General features: G+C 43.7%; 1 protein-coding gene across 3 annotated transcripts in view; it reads left to right on the forward strand.

Moving 5' to 3' along the window:
• Positions 1-9,054: 9,054 nt before the first annotated feature.
• Positions 9,055-21,365, forward strand: part of aqr (aquarius intron-binding spliceosomal factor) — a 79,643-nt gene continuing 67,332 nt past the window's right edge. Inside the window, exons 1-2 of one of the 3 annotated variants that reach the window (XM_069916667.1) lie at positions 9,055-9,453; positions 16,396-16,512. In XM_069916667.1, coding sequence (XP_069772768.1) covers positions 16,438-16,512 — 75 coding nt within the window. In that variant the 5' untranslated portion in view covers positions 9,055-9,453; positions 16,396-16,437. The remainder of the gene's footprint in view (positions 9,454-16,395; positions 16,513-21,365) is intronic. The other 2 variants (XM_069916666.1, XM_069916665.1) reach the window with 2 other exon arrangements.

Raw genomic sequence — 21,365 nt, forward strand, 5'->3', positions numbered from 1 at the left:
AATCCACGCAGAAGGTTCTAATTTTAGAACTTGACCAAGTAGAATGTAAAAAGTTCCTATTTCTTCACCACATCTAAAAGTTATCTGATAAATCTGATTTCATTTTGTACAATTTTTGCGGCATTTAATATAATTGTTGGAAATAATTATTTTGAATTAAACTGTACCCAACGTTTATAATAGTTGTCATACAGACTTGACAAAGATCTGCCATCTTTTCTCATCAATTGTAATGCTTAAATCTGTCTCCCATTTCTGTCTAGATTTATGAACTCCCTTTTTAATAGTGCCTGCTTGTAATAAAAGATACATTGCAGATATAAATTCCTTAGTATAACCTCTCATAAGAACTTCAAACTCACTACAAGTGGATAAGTATATTGTTAAACCTAATGAGTATCCTCTCAATTGAAGATTGCAAAGTGTATTCCATATTTATTTCTTAATTGTTGAAATGACATCAATTGACCTTGTTAATACCAATCTCCTACATTTTTAATACCATTATGAAACCAAATATTTTAAAATTGGTTATCTTTAGTAAAAGGTATAAGATTATTTTGAATCAAGTGTCTTAGGTGATAAACTTTATGTTCAAATTTCATTATTTATCTTATTCCAGACAGTAATCAAATGTTTAAGCAAAGGTGCTTTTTTCACATCAGTTATGAACTTTGACTACCATTTATATATAAATTCATTTTCTAATTTCTCTCCTATTTTGCCCATCTCTATTTTAACCCATGCCCGTTTTCCCGATCCTTCAAATAAAGTTTATTTCCAAATGGCGTTTTGATATACCTGACAGAACCAAGACTTCCTTACACAAATTACATTAATATTTGGAAGAATATGGTAAGATTTCATGTTATAAAGTAAATTGGGATAAAAGTGATGGCCCTTAAGCAAGGAGATTATACTCTTTGCCGAAGAAATACTAAATTTAAATGGCCAAAAGAGGTGATTAAATGCTTAGCGATCTGGATAGGTAACAGTTTAAATAATTGAAATAAATTAAATTATTGACCATTGCTTAAAAAAGTCAGAGGATTTTAAAAAATGGATGGCTTTGTCAATAATATTAGTAGGTAGGGTAAATTGTATTAAGATGAATATTTATCCGCAGATACAGTAGCTTTTTTAAACTTTACCAACATTGCTTCCACAAAGTTTTGCAAGAATTAAATAAGCATATAAGAAAATTTCTTTGGAAAGGTAAAATGTCGAGTATCTCCAGAAAGATTAACATGGAAATATGAATTGGGAGGTTTGTAACTTCCTAACTTTAAGAATTATTATCAAATGGCTCAATTGAGATTTCTTCTTTATTTGAGGGATCAGGATAACAGTCCCCCTCCTCGAGTCTTGCCAGAAGCAGCAACATCTCTGCCTGCCCTGAAGGAGGCAAGGCCATCCAGCTGGATCACTGAGTCTAGAAAGGTGCCCTGAAGCCATGTTTCTGTAAGCTAGGGGATGATAGATGAAAGAGGCAGCGGACTGAGCAAGATGTGCTCTGATAGAGGAGATTAATTCTTCCAGCAGATTGTTTTTAGTTTCAGATTACAGCACATGCAGTCTCTTGTGTCTCTGCAGTGTGAATGGCACTGCCAAGTCGGGCGGGTCAGCTTGCCAAAATAATATCAAGCTGCTTTAAAACTCCAATAAGCCAGCACCCTTCTTGCCTTGTGATTTTTGCTTTAATTTTTTTGCAATAACATTTTCCTTGAAATCCTTTCAATAATGTTGGGAATCAAATTGTTTCAGAATTTGAAACTTTGATAATGTTGAAATAAATATTGTGATCATGTATATTTCATGGACTTTTGGGAAATTATAACCCAAATAGTCATTAAGGGCTGAACTCCTTTTCTCTTATCCATCAGCAGTGACCATTTGGGAGATGTTGACACTGAAAAATATCATTAAGAAACATAGCATCCATCATAGGTCATCAGGTCACACAGTGTTCTTTATAGAGCAAAATTAAGATAATTGAAATGACAAGTTTGCTTATTTGATATTGGTTGTGAGGAAGATACAGTAGCACATATAACTATTAAACAAGTGGGGTCCATTGTTTTATTCCAATGTTCCATGTGTAACTGATCATTCCACAGCTGATCCATGAAGAAAGTCCAAGTGAGTATCCTCCTGTGTTGAACTGAATTTGAAGAGCTTCTGCTTCAAATCCATTCACTTGCTCGAAATGGAAGGATTTGCTGTGGAAACTGGTCATGGTCCATGCTATGCCTGCATTTTGTAAACATATGTGAAATATGCTTTGTTCCCAACTTGACTGTCTTGATACATCTCCCTTGCATCTTGTGCTGATGCATTAGATGAGTACCACCCTCCTTTCTCATGAACAGGAAAAATTGACTTGACGACAAGAGAAAGTAATAGTCAAGCTTTGCATCCTGAAGACTCAACAGTGGTGTACCATGCACATGGGTGATAAAACCTTTGCTGTTTGTTAAATATGTTAACCAATTGTATGTGAATACAAATGATAGTAAAATTAGATAAAAATAAAATGCTGGAGAAGCTCATCAGGTCAAACAGTGTTCTTTATGGAGCAAAGATACATTATCAATATTTTGGGCTTGAGGTCATCATCAAGGTATGGACAAAATGTGGGCAGGCGCCCAAACCATATTTAATCCGATTTTGAGAGCAGCAGGGATTACAGATGGGGATCAGTGAGAGAGAATTCCACATAAAATTGGCTATGTCATTCAGTGACAAGGGAAAGCTTCAGCACAGAATGATAGAATTCAGTTGGGAAGATGGGCAGGGCAACAATGGATGGAATTTAATTCTGAAAAATGTGAGGTGATCCAAATTGGGAAGATTAGTAACGCACATTGAATGTAAAATACTGAGCAGTAGTTGTACCTTGGGATCCCTAAGGCCAGAGTGCAGGTAGATGGAGTGGTTAAACCTTCATGGGATACACCTTCATTAGCTGGTCATAGAATAGTATGTGGTGTGGTGGGGAACTGCAGAAGATGTTTTGCTCCTTGGATCACAGAAGACTAAAGTAGATAGGATATAAGAAGCATAGATAGACAGTGAAGGGAAAAAATCTCCTTGAGCAGGGAGGGCAAAGGGTTAGGATATGGGGTAAGTAGGTGACTAGATAAAGTATTTTTTCCTCGAGAGGGTGGTTGAAATCTGGCGCACATTCTTGACGAGTTGATGAGAACAAATACCATCACAGCCCTTCAGAAACAGTTGGGGAAGACGTTGAAGGCTGTGAAATGGAATGTGCACCATGCTCGGACAAAGAGAACTGAAAGTCCTGTTTCCATAATGTATGATTCTATTGTCACTGAACATTTATTTAATTGACAATGCAAGATCTAGAAAGATCTACAGAAATGAACTTTTATAAATGTTGTAAGACTGGGGTTACTAGATTGCCAAATAGAAATACAGGACACCCTGTTCAAATTTAAATTCAAATTATTTCTAATTTGCATATACATACATATATTGAGATAAAATATTACTATTACATTAAGCAGAATATGAGTGGAACAGCCAACACCTTCCATAGAATCACTCATGCTTTGCTTCAACTTTGAAAATATATTGTTCACAAATGAAAAATATTTTGGTAGCTTACCAAGGTAAGAACTGAAAAAAATCAAGCCTGTGCAGTGGTAACTACAGTGAGGGAGCTTAAGAACGAGACTACACACTGTGAGTCGGTTTCACTTCCAACAATTTAATTTGAAAACACCATCCTGTGCCTTATTAGGTGGCCAGGAAGTCTCGCCTCTGCGTGGGCGGTGACATAATGATAGAGCCGAGTGCACGAGCGCAGCCCCTCTGACCACGAGGGAAGCAAAACCTGACGCCATCTTGATGCGGCTGCTGTGGCCATGATAAACGTGGAGCCGGTTTGCCTGCATCACGATGTGCACTGCCACACAATCCCCCCCCCCCACCCCACCCCATCAGAAACCCCTGCCATTTGGGCTGTGCTGGTACAATCTGCTGTCTGAGGTCCAGATGTGCCGGTTTCAGCCTGTCCACTGTGAACAGTTCCTCCCCACCCCAATGTCCAGTGTGAACGTTTTGCCTGAGTTGTGCAGGACCTTGAATAGGCCTTCATAAGGTCATTGGAGGGGGGCAGAATGCAGACCGCAGCAGATGAATACAAAGCCTGTGGTTGATAAATCTTTGGGGATGGATACAGGCCAGTGTTTGTAGGTGTGAGGGTGGAGGGTGTCTAAACGAGGCTAACCTGTCCTGTAGATCCTGTAACAATGCTTTCCCCTCGGTGCGTGAGTCTTGGGACGGTGGGAAGAATTTGCCTGGCAGAGTTAGCAGGGCACCGTACACCAATTCCACTGAGGATGCCTGTAAATCCTCTTTAGGTGCCATCCTGATGCCCAGTAGGACCCAGGGGAGCTTGTCCCAATTGAGGCCATTTAAATGGGCCATGAGGGCTGATTTCATGTGACGGTGGAAATGCTCTACAAGTCTGTTGGACTGTGGGTAATAAGCGGTGGTGTGGTGCAGCTTAATGCCCAGGAGTGTTGTGAGCTGTGTCCATAGTGCTGATGTAAACTGCACCCCTCTGTCAGTGGTTTTGTAGGCTGGTTCGACAAACCTCATGATTCAATACATGAGCAGTGCTCTGGTGCAGTAATCCGTTGAGGTGTCTTTTAAAGGGATGGCTTCCGGCCATCTCATGGTGCATTCTATTATTGTGAAGAGGTACTGGGCATCTCGGGAGATGGGCAGCGGGCCCACGATATCGACATGTATATGTTCGAACCATCTCTTTTGGGGGTCGAACTGGTGGACTGGAGTCTTGACATGATGATGGACTTTGGGTGCTTGACACTGGGTGCAATTGCGCTCCATCTGCATGACTTGTTTTCTCAAGCCGTGCCATATGAACCTCTCCGCTACCATCCGGATTGTGGTTTTTATGGATGGTGTGCAAAGTCATGAACAGCCTTGAAAACATGGTGCCTCCATTGCTATGGCACTACCGGACACGATGTGCTAATGGAGACATCACCTAGAAGCATGTCAGGGTTGTCCACCAGACTGAAGTCTTCGAAGTGTAGGCTGGTGATGGCTGTACAGAAGACCCATGTTTCCTCATCCTCTTTTTTTGGCCTGCGCCAGATGGGAGTAGTCCAGCCTGGGTGACAAAGTCCGGATGGCGGGTCGAGAGAGTGTGTTAGCCATGACATCGTCCTTGCTGGAGAGTTGCCAGATGATGGTGGTGAACTCAGATATGTAGGATAAGTGGCGTTGTTGGTGCGCTGACGAGGGGTCCTTCGCCATGGCAAAGGCATGGGTGAAGGGCTTGTGGTCCATGAACACCGTAAACGGCCTGCCCTCCAGAAAATAACAAAAGTACCCAATAGCCAGGTAAAGTGCCAAGAGCTCTCTGTCAAACGTGCTGTATTTAAGTTCAGGGGTTGCAGGTGATGGCTGAAAAAGGCCAGTGGCCTCCACTGACCATCAAAGGATTGCTCCAGGATGCCCCCAATGGCTGTTGTTGATGCATCCACGGTGAGTGCCATGTGTATGTCCGATCTGGGGTGAACCAGCAAAGTGGCATTGGCCAGAGCATTCTTCATTGCAGTGAAAGCTGCATCGGCCTCCTCTGTCCATGCTAAGGTCTTGCTTTTGGCTGATATCATGACAGTGGTCTCATGATGCGTGCCACCCCCCCCTCCCGCCAGGATGAATCGGTTGTAGAAGTTATCCATTCCTGTGAATTCCTAGAGGCCTTTGAGGGTGTTGGAGGGGGGGGGTGTGGGGTGAACTGCCGTATGGCTGCGACCTTTTCTGCTGGTGGTGTTGCCCTGTACATGCTGATAGTGTGGCCCAAGAATTGCACGGAGTCTTTTTCAAATTGGCACTTTGCCACATTGACCATGAGTCTGATTTCTGACAGGCGAGCGAAAGGACTGTGGAGATGGTCCTTGTGCTCCCCATGGTCCTTGCTCGCGATGAGTATGTCATCTAAGTAAATGAACACAAAGTCCAAGTCTCTGCCACAGCGTCCATCAAGCACTGAAATGTTTGTGCTGCATTCTTGCGACTAAAAGGCATGTGGGGGAATTCAAAAAGTCCGAATGGGCTGATAATGGCTGTCTTAAGGATAAGGATTTGATGATAGCCACGCACCTAATCGATTTTGGAGAACACCTTCACGCCGTGAAGTCCTTATGTGTGGGACTGGGTAGTGGTTGGGTGTGATGCCATCATTTTTGTAGTCCACTTTCTACCGACCTGAGGGAGCGGGTTTCTCTCTCCACCGCGGGCCTCTTCGAACAGGTAAGGCCTTCTCCTTCTTCTTCCGTTGTCTTCTCTTCCTCTCTTACCGTTGATTTCGATTTTTCTTTTTTCGTCGCCATCTTCTTTCCACCTTTATACTCTTTTCTTTAATTTTTATTTTTGTGCCTTTGTGTTTTCCTTTGTTTTTTCCGACTTTTCTGGAGAGGGCTGGAGTTCACCGTCCGGCCACTACTCCATCACATGACTCCCCGGTGTGATGCCATCATTAAGGCAATAGTAATCCCCACTGGGCCACCACCCACCTAAGGATTTGGGGACCATGTGTAGTGGGGACGCCCACGGACTGTCTGACCTGCATACTATGCCCAACTGTTACATCTGAAAAAATTCCTCTTTGGCCAACTACAGTTTGTCTGGGGGAAGCCTCCTGGCTTTGGCGTGGATCAGGGACCCTTGGGTCAATATGTGGTGTAGCACCCCATGCTGTGGCATGGTGGAAGTGAATTGTGGACTGAGAATAGCTGGGATTTTGTCCAGGAGGTGGCTGTACTTGTCCTTAGGGGCGGTCACCATGGCCACACCTGGGTTGTGGGTGGTGGTAGCTTCAAGTTGGACAGTTTGGGAGGTCCGGACATGCACTAGATGTTTGGCTTTCACATCCATCGGCAGGCTGTGCGCTTGAAAGGAAATCAGCACCGAGGAGCGATGTGTCCACCGCAGCCAGTGTGAAATTCCATTGGAATTTTTGTTGCTGAGCTGTATTTGTACGTTGCACATGCTGAAGGTTTTGATGGTGGTGTTGTTTGCCGCCTGGAGCATAGGCCTCGTGGTCGCGTTCATGTCTTCAGTGCGTTTGGTGAGATGATGCTAAGTTCAGCACTTGTGTCGACTAGGAACCGTCGGCCACTAACCTTGTCGGTGACGTGTAATAGACTATTGATGTGGCCAGCTGCTGTGGCCATTAGCGACGGTTGGCCTGGCCATTTTCAAGAAGCATCAAGGTTGCCTGTATTTTCATGCCTGTGTTCCCCAGTGTTTGGTGCCTCTGCTGGCTTGCTGCGGCGTGGTTGTGCTCAGTTCGGGTGGGGACGCAATATCTGGTTCATGGCGGACTCATTTTCACATTTTGCGCACCACAGGACGTCTGCTCTGGCCGTGACCATGCATGGGTTCGCGAAATCCTCATCTGCTAACAGCAGCTGTACGTCATCTGGCATGTGCTCCAGGAAAGTGTGTTCAAACATGAGGCACGGCTTGTGGCCCTCTGCTAGTGTGAGCATTTCATCCTAGAGGGCGGATGATGCTCTGTCTCCTAGGCCATCTCGATACATGAGTATGGCGGCGCGGTGTCAACTGGACAGGCCAAAAGGACTTAAGAGGAGCTTCTTGAAAGCTTGGTATTTACCTTCCTCTGGGGGTGGGGGGTATGTATCAAGTCTCTGAGTTGAGGGAGTTTGTGATATAGAGAATTTAGGTTAAAAAGACTTAAGTTAAAATGTGATGATTAATCATAAACAGGGAAGCCAGAATGGACAGAGAGTTTACTAGCAGTCAAGGACAGAAGGAGCTGCTGAATATGTTTTTTTAAACCTATCTTTTCATGGTCATAGTGAGAGACATGCAGGAGACAAAGGATTGATAAGAAGTGTGAGAAACAGAATTCAGTGAATGTAGAGTTCACAGCGTACGTAACGAACGTGATAATTAATAATGCAGTTATACTTAGAATGTTTTTGTAATACTAACCAATTAAAACAGTATTAATAAGAAGGGGAAGGGCAAATAATAAAGGTATAAAAATCAATGCACTGTATGTATCGGGGCTTAACTGGTGAGAAACCAGTTGAGTCCAACTCTGCAGACTTGTAAATAAAGCTTGTCGTGTCATCAGTTTTAAAGAGACTCATGTGTGAGAAGTTTTATTTCTGACAGAGTTGACGACATGGTAGAACATTGTCAAGTGGGAGGTGATCTGCCGGAGGTGGAATTGCGCTTCCTCTTGCCCGAACCAAGTGTGTGGATGGAGTGTCCAGGTCAGTAATTTCATGGCTACTGCACTGGCTGCTGCAGTGTCCATGATGTAGGGCCCAGAATTGTCTGGGCTCATCGGGGTCACCAAATGAAGTAGTAGCCACAGAGAGGGAGTGAAAGAACGAGACAACACACCATGAGTCAGTTTCGCTTCCAGCCTTAGATGGCGGCTGGCAAGTCCTGGCTCTGCGTGGGCGGTGACATAACGACACAGGTGAGGGTGCGTGCACGGCCCCTCTGACCCCGAGGGAAGCAAAACCCGGCGGCGCCATCTTGACGCGGCTGCTCCACAAACACGGGGCCGGTTCACCGGCTTCGCGATGTGCGCCGCCGGACTCCTTCGCTTTTCCATCGTGGGCAACTGCAAATGGGCGGGCTGGCTCCAGCCAACAAAGGCACCCCTCCCTCCTTTCAATGATCATTGTTTCCAAGCAGTTCACTGTGTGTTGCAAACACTTGCTGGCTTGAGGCGTGGACTCACTTAACAAATCCAAGTCGTACAAATACAATGATTGAAAATTCCAAACTGCTGAATTTTGCAGTTTTTTAATAAATCTTAATGCAGGACATTTAAGGTGCCCTGAGAAAGTCCAGCTTGGACCCATTTTCCTGCTCCTCCTGGGCAGTGTGCGCAAAATCAAAACCCTCGCCTGCTTTGGGCGCCGGCCTCGCGCACGTGGGCCTGAAAACGGCGCCGCTTCAAGCCAATTTTGGCCCATCGCTCATGGCGGATCAACCATGTTTTAGTCTCCGAAGTCTCGTGTTCCGTTCCCGTTGGGGGGGGGGCTACCGTTTTGTGCGCCTCTCGCTGGCGCCCGGCGAACATGTGCGCGCGCACACGCGCCCCGGCCCGCCGCCTCAGGCCGGAGGGCGGGAAGCCGCTCCACCCCAACACGGGGTGGGCGAGGAGAACCAAAGTCATCTTTCCCCGGCTGACAAACCGTTTCCCTCATACGCTTCGGCGAAGGCGACCGCGGCTCGGTGCAGGCCCACTTCAGCCCCCGCCGCCGCGGAGCGCCAGGGCGGGTTCCAGCCGGCCCTTCCCCGGAACCGATGACGGGCACTTGTTGTCGGGGGACGGGTTGAGCAGCTGGAGCGGAAGGTGGAGGGTTGCGGGCGGCGGACCGAGGCTGAAGCTGTGGAGGCGATGTGAGTACCTCAGTGGCGCGGAGCCCCTTCCCAGGCGGGCTGGTCTCGGGGGGTGGGAGGGGGGGGGGGGGGGGGGAGGGGAGGGGGGGGAGGGGAGGGGAGGGGAGGGGAGGGGAGGGGAGGGGAGCCCCCCCCCCCCCCCCGCCGCCACTGCGACGTGCTGTCAGCTGTGCTCAGTCCGTTCAGCCCTCGCTCCGAGGACTCGCCACAAACACACGCCGGTGGTTGGGTGCAGTCCCGATGGGAGGGGGGGGGGGAGGGGGGAGGGGGGTGGGGGGGGGGGAAGGGGAGGGGGAGGGGAGGGGGGTATTAAAGCAAATGGGGGAGGCCTTCAGGCCCTATTTAATGCTTATCATGATCCAGCTTTCACCTCCCTCAAGGGCAGAGAATTCCAGGGATTCACCACCCTGTTCGAGAAGATCTCCGTCCCCTTGTTGAAGATTTCCCCACTGACTGAAAACATCCCAAGATTCAATTTATTATCATAGTAATAAAACCGTATCATATTACATGAAATTTCTTTTTGCCTGCTAATTTTACCCTGTCAATCCCCCGTTAGGATCTTAAATGGTTGAATAAGGCCACCCTTCATTTTCCTAAACTCCAAGGAATACAGGCCTAAACTATTTGATCGTTCTTGGCAGAACAACCCTCTCAGCTCTGGAATTAGCAGTGAATCGCCTTTGGACTGCCTTCAGTGTTTCTGTTTTTTTTTGTTTTATTTGGTAAGGAGACCAAAACGCTGCAGAATTCCAGCAGAGACCTCTGCAATAATTGCCATGAAACTCTATTTTTAAACTTAAACTGATGGCCAAAGTGCGTTTTGTCCCATTAATCGCTTGCCTGTTAGCTTTATTCATGCATCCTTGTGTAATTCATTCAATTTCTCTCCCTCTCCTTTTAGGCTATGCCTATTGATTTCTCTGACTGAGGTATATCACCTCACATTTTCCCACTTTGAATTCCATTTGCAAGCCTTTTACCCACTTGCACAGACTGGGAGATCACTTCGTTGAGCACCTTCACTCTTGTCAGTCCACGAGAGTGATCTACTGTATCTGGTACTCCCTTTGTGGCCTTCTCTACATTGGAGACTGGGAGATCTCCCTGTGCCCAACCATTTCAATTCTCCAATCCACTCCCATACATGTCTGTCCATGGCCTCATGTACTATCCCACCAAGACCTGTAAATTGAAGGAACAACACTTGATTTTCCACCTGGGCACTCCAGCCAGATGGCATTAAAATCAATTTCTCCAGTTGCTGTTAATCTACTCTCATTTTTTTTACTTTTCCCGTTGTCTTCTTTCCCTCAGCTCTCCATCCCCTTCCCTCTCTATTCACAGAGCCCTCCCTCTACTGTGCCCTCCCTCCCTTATCCTCCTAACTTTGGGTCTGTGCTCCTCCCCCTCCCCCCTACTATTTTGTTCAGGCACCTGCTGAAAATTTTATATACCTTGATGAAGGGCTCAAGTTGGAAGTGTTGGTTATGTATCTTTGCTATATAAAGTATACTGTTTGACTTGCTGAGTGTCTCCAGCATTGTGTTTTTACAAAATTGCAGTATCTTTCTCACAACAGACCCTTTTGCCAACTTTTGTGTCATCAGAAAACATGGGAATCTTACATGTTCTTTTCTCCTCCAGATCCTTAATGTAAATAGTGAACATTTGTAGAACTTATTTCTGCAGCGGTCCACGAGTTATCACCATCCTGTCGGAAAAAAGATCCATTTATTCCAATTCTCTTTTCTATAAAACAACCATTCTAACACATTTCCTCCCATACTATGGCCTTTTCATTTCTGCGCCAGCCTTTTGTGTGGCACTTTGGTAAATACCTTTTGGAAATCTAAAGACACTAAATCTATAAGTTTTTCTGTTCTCCTGTTACATCATTGAAATTTGAGTAAATTTGTCAAACCTCTTTCATAAAACTATTTTTATCAGGTTTAATTATATTCAGCTTTATTTAATGGTTAGCGATTTTAAAGTTCAAATTTATTGCCAGGTGCAGGGAGAAAGTTTGCTTTGCAGGCAATAAAACTAGTCAGCTCATCCATAGTACAGCAAGCAAAATAGAATATAGTGTGCAGAAATCAATAAGTACAGTAAAGGCAACATTATTTTACTAGAGTGAGTTCATTCAAAAGTCTAATAGTGAAAGGAAAGAACATGTCTGAGCTGTATTCACAATCTCTCTGTGGTTTCTGTACTACACAGTGATGGGCACTGACAGGGTACTTTCATGGTACACCTGCAGAAGTTGTTAAGGGGTACAGGTGAAATGCCAAATTTCCTCAGGTTTCTGAGTAGGTAGAAGCTTTAATCCCCTTCCTTGGCCATCCTATCTGCATGCCTGGACCAGGACAGGTCGCTGGAGATGTTTACTCTTAAGAACTTAAAAGCTTATGTCCACCTTAGCACAGTTGATGTAGAAAAGGAACTGGGATGGGATGAACTCAACCACTTTCTGTTTATCTTGCTGACAAAATGAGGGAGAGGTTGTTGTCCAGACGCTCAACTACTATCTCCCTTCTATTTTCTGATGTTTGAAATCTAGCTAGAGTGGTGGTGTCATCTGTGAATCTAGAGGTGGAGTTGGAACAATGTTTAGCCATGAGTTCACACGGGTGTGCAGGGGATACAGTAACTGAGTCTGCAGTTACTGGAGATGATCATGGAAAAGGTGATGTCACTAATCTGCATGGATTGCAGTGAGCTGGACAGAAAATTATGGATACAATTGCAGAGGGGTTGCTGAGGTCACAGAGTTTGGGGATCACTTAATGTGATGTGATTGTGATGAAGGTGGAACTGCTGTCAACGTCCTTGTTCTCCAGATATTCCAGCGCTGACTGTAGGGCCAGGGAGAGGGCATCTGTGTAGACATGTTGCAGAGGTAGGCGAATTGGAGTTGGTTGAGGCTGGTTGGGAGCCTGGAGTTAATGGGAGCCATGACCAACCTCATGAAGCACTTTGTGATGGTGCAGATCAGAGTCATCAAACAGAAGTCATTTGGACGTGTCACTGTTTGAACCATAGAACGTTACAGCATAGAAAACAGGCCCTTCAATGCTTCTAGTCTGTGTCAAACTATTATTCTGCCTAGTTCCACTGATTTGCACCTAGTCCTTAGCCCTCCATACCACTCCCATCCGTGTATCTGTTCAAATTCTTCTTAAACTCACCACTTCAGCTGGCAGCGTGTTCCACATTCCCACCACTCCCTGTGTAAAGAAGTTCCCCCTCATGTTTTCCCTTAACTTTTCCCTTTCACATTTAACATGTGTCCTCTGGTTTGTATCTCATCTACAAAAGAACACTACAGCACAGAAACAGGCCCCTTTTGACTTTCCAGTTTGTGCCGAACTATTTTTCTGCCTAGTCCCACAAACCTGCACCCAGTCAAGCCCTCCATACTCCTGTCCAAATTCTTCTTGAATGTTAAAATTGAGCCCACATTCACCACTTCAGCGGCAGCTCATTTCACACTCCTACCACTCTTTGTGTGAAGAAGTTCCCATTCATGATCCCTCTAAACTTTCTCCTTTTAGCTTTAACCCATGTCCTCTAGTTTGTATTTCACTGACCCTCAGTGTTAAAAGCCTACCTACATTTATTCCGTCTATACCCCTCATAATTTTAAATAACTATCATCTCTCCTCATTCTTCTGTACTCTAGAGAAAAAAGTACTAAGCTGTTTAACCTTTCCCTGTAACTCAGTTCCTGAAGTCCGGGTAACATCCTAGTAAATCTTTGCACTCTTTCAATGTTATTGATATCTTTCTTAGGTGACCAAAACTGCACACAATACTCCAAATGTGGCCTCATCAATGTCTTGTATAAGTTTACCATAACATCCCAACTCCCATACTCAATACTTTGATTTACGAAGGCCAATATGTCAAAATCTCTCTTTATAACCCTATCTACCTGTGATGCCTCTTTCTGGGAATACGTTCTGTATTCTTAGATCCCTTTGTTCTACTTCACTCCTCAGTGCCCTACCATTTACCCTCCATGGAAAAAGCCTATTGCATTTACTCTGTCTATACTCTTTATAATTTTAAATATCAAATCTCTCCTAATTCTTCTATGATCCAGGGAATAAAGTCCTAACCTGTTTAAAGATTTCCCTGTAACTCAATTCCTGAAGTCCCAGCAACATCCTTGTAAATCTTCTCTGCAGTCTTTCAATCTTATTGATATCTTTCCTATAGTTAGGTGACTAAGACTCCACACAATAGTCCAAATTTGGCTTCACCATTGTTTTATATTATCATCCTGTTCTTCAGCATCAGGATGGTAGTGGCCTCCTGGAAGCAGATATGTACTTTTGCTCATGACAAGCAGAGATTGAAGATGTCTGTGAATACTCCTGCTAGCTGGTGTGTGCAAGCTCAAAGGGCGCAGCCAGGAACTTTGTCTGGGCCAATTGCTTTCCTCGAGTTCACTCTCCGGAAGGCTTTGACGTCTGTAGCATTGACCATGGAAGAACATGCCTGAGGATGAAGAGATGTGTGCCACTGGCACACAGGACTCTGTTGAAAGCAAGCATAGAATGCATCGAATTTGTGTGGGAGGGATGCACTGTTGTTTGCTATGATGCCCGGTTTCACTTTTTAGCCTGTGATTGGCGTGCATGCCCTGCTACAAGTGTTAATGTTTGTGAGGTTCAGACTGGGCACCAAGTTTGGTTCATCTTTTATTATTGACTTGTCACGTTACAGGTGTGTAGAACATTGCTAAGACGGTATATGGAATATAGTGTGCAGTTCTAGTCTCTACACTATTCGAAGGATATGATCAAGTGTGAGAGGTTGAAGAAAAAATTCACAGGGGTGTTGCCAGGACTGGAGGGCTTGAGTTATGGAGAGAGACTGGATATCCTGGAACTGGTTTCCAAGAAGTGCAGGAACTAAATGTTAGGTAACATTGTAGATCTCCATAAAATCATGACATATCCAGTCTTTTATCCAGGGTCTGGAAGTCTAGAACTAGGGGACATAAGTTTAAGCTGTGAGGAGAAAGATTTAAGTAGAATTTGAGGAGCAGGTTTTTCATACAGAGGGTGATGGGTATATGGAACAAACTGCCAGAGGAAATGGTAGAGGTAGGTACAATTACAGTATTGAAAAGACATTTGCAGGGGTTCAAAGATAGGAAAGGTTAAGCAGGTAAATCACAGGAAAGTAATCTTGATCGGCACTGATGAGTTGCCTCAAAGGGTCGGTTTCTTATCTCTATGACTCTTGCGTCTTCTGACTTTCTCCTTTCTTTGAAAAATGGAGTTACATTGATTATTCTGGTACCTTCCTGGAGTTAAGTGGGTGATGAAAAATTTCTTCTAATGAATTAATTGCCTCGACACCAATATGTCTGCCTTCGGTCCTGACATTCTCTAGTAGCATGATCTCTTGTCAATGGGATTTTTGTAAGACCTACCATGCCTTTTAAAATGAGCATTTTGGAATTTTGGGTGATTTTTAGCAATGTTTTCTTTAGTAAAGAATGCTCATTATTTGCTGTTATTAATTCACCGGCACAGCTCACCTTAGCTGCCTTTTTCCTATTTATACAAATAAACTGTTGCTCTTTATCTTTATGTTACAAGTAAAATTTCTGTAAGAATTGATTTTCTCTCCGATGAGCTTTTTTGTCTTTCAGTGCTGGTCTCCTCTGGTTCACTTGGTACATGCTACTTTTCGATTTAATATTGTCCTTTACCTCCTTTGTTAACCACAGATTGTCCCTGTTTATTATGGAATCCATCTGTTTGATGGAATAGACCCTTCTTGAGCTTTGGATAGCAGCTGCTTTAATAGCTGCCATTGTTCCTTTATTGACCTTTTCTTAGTTTGTTTACCCAGACCATCACAGACAGCTACATCCTCATGCCCTTATGAGTGCCCTTACTTAAAATGGAAACACGGGTTATGAAACTGTGTTCATTCTCAAATTGTATTTGGAATTCTACCATTTTGTAATCACAGTTCTCTAGAGGTTTTTTTTAACCTAGGATTCCTTACTAATCCTATTCCTTCCTCATTTCATAAGACCAAATCTAAGATAGCCCATTCGTAAAGAATCCCAACACATTTCACTAATTATCCTACAATGCCCTTCTGTTAAGTTGCTCTGTCCTCTTACATCCTCAAAAGCCGACAACTCGTTTATCCACGAGGGGTGAAAAGAAATGTTCGCAAGTTTGACTGTCTTTATTATTCCATATCTGTTAAACGATTACATGAAAATTGTGATCCTCCAGAGATCTAACGTTAATGCAGGATGTGCCATCGTACCAACCCAAACTATTTTCCTGACCTCCCACAGGCTTCCCACCAGATTCAAGTGAATTTATAAGGGTGATCAGGGAAATTCAACCTTCTCCAATATCTCTTTCCCATTCTTTGCTCTGAATCTACCCAAACGTGCTGGAGAAACTCAGCTTCCTATGGGTGCTACATGACCTGCTGAATTTCTCCAGTACTTTTATGTACTCCAGGACAGATAAATGTTGTTGAGTGGGAAGATAAATCTTGGTGTAGTTGAATGGCAGAGCAGAATTGTTTACTACTGCTCCTTTTTTTTTTAATGTACTTAATTGATATCAGTATGTTAATAATTTATAACTAAACAGAAGGTGTTCTGCAGGTACAAGTTATGGTAGTTATTATTTTAATGAATAGACAGTTGAAGGATGTTTTCAATTGTTTACAGTAATTTCACAAGCATTTAATCCAAATATTTAGATAAAAAGTAATTTGAAAACCCTTTTATACATCAAAGTGATTTTGAATCATTGATCATTCCATGTTTAGAAAGCAAAACTGGGAAATTTTTATTTACCTAGGATGTTGTTCTATGAAAGAGCATGGTGAATTTTATAGATTCTTATTCATTTTAAAAATATTAATAGTCTGAAACCTTTTTTTTAGCAATTCTAAATCTCGAAACATAAAGTGGATAACTTTTTAAAAATGCAAGGTGCTCTACAAGGAAAGAAAATGGTTGCGCCCACCGTATCTCAGATAAATGCTGAATATGTTACTCAGGTAAGAATATTGTTCAGATCATGTTGGCTTTTTCAATATTTCATGATTAAAAATCATTAGATCTTTTTCCACATTCATAATGTTTGCAACTGTGGTCTTTTTAAATGTGTAGTAGAGTCATGGCCAAGAATTAGATCACATGAAGCAACATTTGTGTATGTTTGCACATTGTTTCAGTATAATAAACAAGTGTTGTGGAAAACCAAGAACTTGCTATAAGGCATGTGAATTTAATTATTTTGAAGCATGCAATGCATCAACATGTGGAGATTTGGACTGTGCCATCCAATGCATCAACATGTGGAGATATGGACTGTGCCATCCAATGCATCAACATGTGGAGATGTGGACTGTGCCAACCAATGCGTCAACATGTGGAAATGTGCACTGTGCCATCCAATGCATCAACATGTGGAGATGTGGACTGTGCCATCCAATGCATCAACATGTGGAGATGTGCACTTTGCCATCCAATGCATCAACATGTGGAGATGTGGACTGTGCCATCCAATACAACAACATGTGGAGATGTGGACTGTGCCATCCAATACATCAACATGTGGAGATGTGCACTGTGCAATCCAAGACATCAACATGTGGACTGTGACATCCAATGCATTAACATGTGGAGATGTGGACTGTGCCATCCAATACATCAACATGTGGAGATGTGCACTGTGCCATCCAATACATCAACATGTGGAGATGTGGACTGTGCCATCCAATGCATCAACATGTGGAGATGTGGACTGTGCCATCCAATGCATCAACATGTGGAAATGTGCACTGTGCCATCCAATTCATTAACATGTGGAGATGTGGACTGTGCCATCCAATACATCAACATGTGGAGATGTGCACTGTGCCAACCAATACATCAACATGTGGAGATGTGGACTGTGCCATCCAATACATCAACATGTGGAGATGTGGACTGTGCCATCCAATACATCAACATGTGGAGATGTGGACTGTGCCATCCAATACATCAACATGTGGAGATGTGCACTGTGCAATCCAATACATCAACATGTGGACTGTGACATCCAATGCATCAACATGTGTAGATGTGCACTATGCCATCCAATGCGTCAACATGTGGAGATGTGCACTATGCCATCCAATGCATCAACATGTGGAGATGTGCACTGTGCCATCCAATGTGTCAACATGTGGAGATGTGCACTGTGCCATCCAATGCGTCAACATGTGGAGATGTGCACTGTGCCATCCAATACATCAACATGTGGAGATGTGCACTGTGCCATCCAATGCGTCAACATGTGGAGATGTGCACTGTGCCATCCAATGCGTCAACATGTGGAGATGTGCACTGTGCCATCCAATGCATCAACATGTGGAGATGTGCACTGTGCCATCCAATGCATCAACATGTGGAGATGTGCTCTGTGCCATCCAATGCGTCAACATGTGGAGATGTGCACTGTGCCATCCAATGCATCAACATGTGGAGATGTGGACTGTGCCATCCAATGCATCAACATGTGGAGATGTGCACTGTGCCATCCAATACATCAACATGTGGAGATGTGCACTGTGCCATCCAATGCATCAACATGTGGAGATGTGCACTGTGCCATCCAATGCATCAACATGTGGAGATGTGCACTGTGCCATCCAATGCATTAACATGTGGAGATGTGCACTGTGCCATCCAATACATCAACATGTGGAGATGTGGCTGTGCCATCCAATGCATCAACATGTCGAGATGTGGACTGTGCCATCCAAAACATCAACATGTGGACGTGTGGACTGTGCCATCCAATGCATCAACATATGGAGATGTGGACTGTGCCATCCAATGCATCAACATGTGGAGATGTGCACTGTGCCATCCAATACATCAACATGTGGAGATGTGGACTGTGCCATCCAATACATCAACATGTGGAGATGTGCACTGTGCCATCCAATACATCAACATGTGGAGATGTGCACTGTGCCATCCAATTCGTCAACATGTGGAGATGTGCACTGTGCCATCCAATGCATCAACATGTGGAGATGTGCACTGTGCCATCCAATGCATCAACATGTGGAGATGTGCTCTGTGCCATCCAATGCGTCAACATGTGGAGATGTGGACTGTGCCATCCAATGCATGAAAATGTGGAGATGTGCACTCTGCCATCCAATACATCAACATGTGGAGATGTGCACTGTGCCATCCAATACATCAACATGTGGAGATGTGGGCTGTGCCATCCAATGCATCAACATGTGGTGATGTGGACTGTGCCATCCAAAACATCAACATGTGGAGGTGTGGACTGTGCCATCCAATGCATCAACATGTGGAGATGTGGACTGTGCCATCCAATGCATCAACATGTGGAGATGTGCACTGTGCCATCCAATACATCAACATGTGGAGATGTGGACTGTGCCATCCAATACATCAACATGTGGAGATGTGGACTGTGCCATCCAATGCATCAACATGTGGAGATGTGGACTGTGCCATTCAATACATCAACATGTGGAGATGTGGACTGTGCCATCCAATGCATCAACATGTGGAGATGTGGACTGTGCCATCCAATACATCAACATGTGGAGATGTGGACTGTGCCATCCAATGCATCAACATGTAGAGATGTGGACTGTGCCATCCACTGCGTCAACATGTGGAGATGTGCACTGTGCCATCCAATACATCAACATGTGGAGATGTGGACTGTGCCATCCAGTGCATCAACATGTGGAGATGTGGACTGTGCCATCCAATACATCAACATGTGGAGATGTGGAGAGGAGTCACGTGATGGAGTAGTGGCCGGACGGTGAACTCCAGCCCTCTCCCGAAAAGTCGGGAAAAACGAGAGAAAATACAAAGGCACAGAAATACAAGTTAAAGAAAAGTGAATATAAAGGTGGAAAGAAGATGGAGACAAAAGGAGAAAAATCAAAATCAACGGAAAGAAGAGAGGAAGAGAAGACAACGGAGGAAAAAGGTGAAGGCCTTACCTGTCCGAAGAGGCCCGCTGCGGAGAGAAGACCCCACTACCTCAGGTCGGTAGAAAGAGAACTACAACAATGGCTCACAGAGCCGAGTAAAAGTGCGCAACCGCGCATGCGCGACTCCTCGCGCATGCGCGATGCGCATACAAAAAAACACACCGACGGGAGGGGGGACCAGCTGGGGAGTCGATCTCCACAGCCGGCAACGACAGCTGCAGAACACCTGCAGCAAGAAGACACCACAGAAGACAATGGAAACAAGAAAGAAGAGGAGGAAAGGGCAGCAAAGAAACAACAGATGGTCAACCTAGAGGAAGAAGAAGAGGAAGAGGAAGAGTACAGGGAAATAGAAGAAGAAAAGATAGGCAAGGTAAAGGAGGTACTTGCTCTTGTTAGAGGATACATGGAGTCATTTAAAGAATGGCAAACACAGGAATTCAATGATTTAAGAAGAAGAATAAACAACACAGAAAAGAAAATAAATAAAATGGATATGACCTTAACAGAAATGGGGAAAAAAATGGACAAGATGGAAGAACGGGCAATAGCAGCAGAAATGGAGGTAGAAGACTTAAAAAAGAAATTGGAGGAATCTAATAAAAAAACTAAAGAGACACAAGAATTACTAGCCCAAAAAATAGATATAATGGAAAATTATAACAGAAGAAATAACATAAAGATAGTGGGCCTTAAGGAAGATGTAGAAGGCAAGAATATGAGGGAGTTTATAAAAGAATGGATCCCTAAGGCCCTAGGATGTCCAGAACTACAGCAAGAAATGGAAATAGAAAGGGCACATAGAGCATTGGCCCCTAAACCACAACCACAACAAAAACCAAGATCTATTGTAGTAAAATTCCTAAGATATACTACAAGAGAAAAGGTGCTGGAGAAGACAATGGAAAAAGTAAGAGAGGGCAACAAACCACTGGAGTATAAAGGGCAAAAAATCTTCATTTATCCAGATATAAGCTTTGAACTCCTAAAGAAGAGAAAAGAGTTCAATGCAGCAAAAGCGATTTTATGGAAGAAAGAATATAAATTTACACTGAAGCATCCTGCGGTATTGAAAATATTTATTCCAGGACAACAAAACAGACTATTCTCGGATCCAGAAGAAGCACGAAAATTTGCAGAACAATTACAAAAATAGACTGAGGGATGAAGACGGGTAATGAGAGCAAAAATTACCACGATTGATATGTATGTGGGTAAAGACAAAAATAGACTGAGGGATGAAGACGGGTAAGGAGGGTAAAAATGACCACGATTGATATGTATGCGGGTAAAGAGGTATAAGAGTGAATAGAGACAACGGGCATATGTGAAAGTATCTGTAATTAGAGGAAAACATAGAAAGTATAGACAAGAATTAATAAGGGAAGGTAATGGAATAGAGAGAATAAGGAGGGAACTAAAAGAGTGACCTTTGTGACATATAAAAAACGAAATCTTTTCTGGGGGGGGCTGGGTGGGGGGAAAAGAGCGGTCACTGCAAAATCAGTTGACGCTTGCGAGGGGATTCGCAAATCCAAATGGAGAGGGGAGATGTGGTTGTCCGACAAGGGATAAAGGGCAACTCAGGAGGGGAAGGGGAGATTGGGGATAAAGAAGATAGAAATAGGAGAATAAGGAAAATGTTGGATGTTGTAGGAATGTTGTCTGGTAAAGAGTTGAAAATAAGAAAACAGAAATGGAAAAGGAGGAAAGGTAATGATGGAAAAACGGAAAGAGAAGATAAACAAAATATAAAATGGCTACGCTGAACTATATGACTAAATATTAATGGAATACATAACCAAATTAAAAGGAAGAAACTACTAAATTTACTGAAAAAGGAAAAAATAGATATAGCATTTGTCCAAGAA

This window comes from Narcine bancroftii, chromosome 2, assembly GCF_036971445.1.
Source record: "Narcine bancroftii isolate sNarBan1 chromosome 2, sNarBan1.hap1, whole genome shotgun sequence".
NCBI lineage: Eukaryota > Metazoa > Chordata > Chondrichthyes > Torpediniformes > Narcinidae > Narcine > Narcine bancroftii.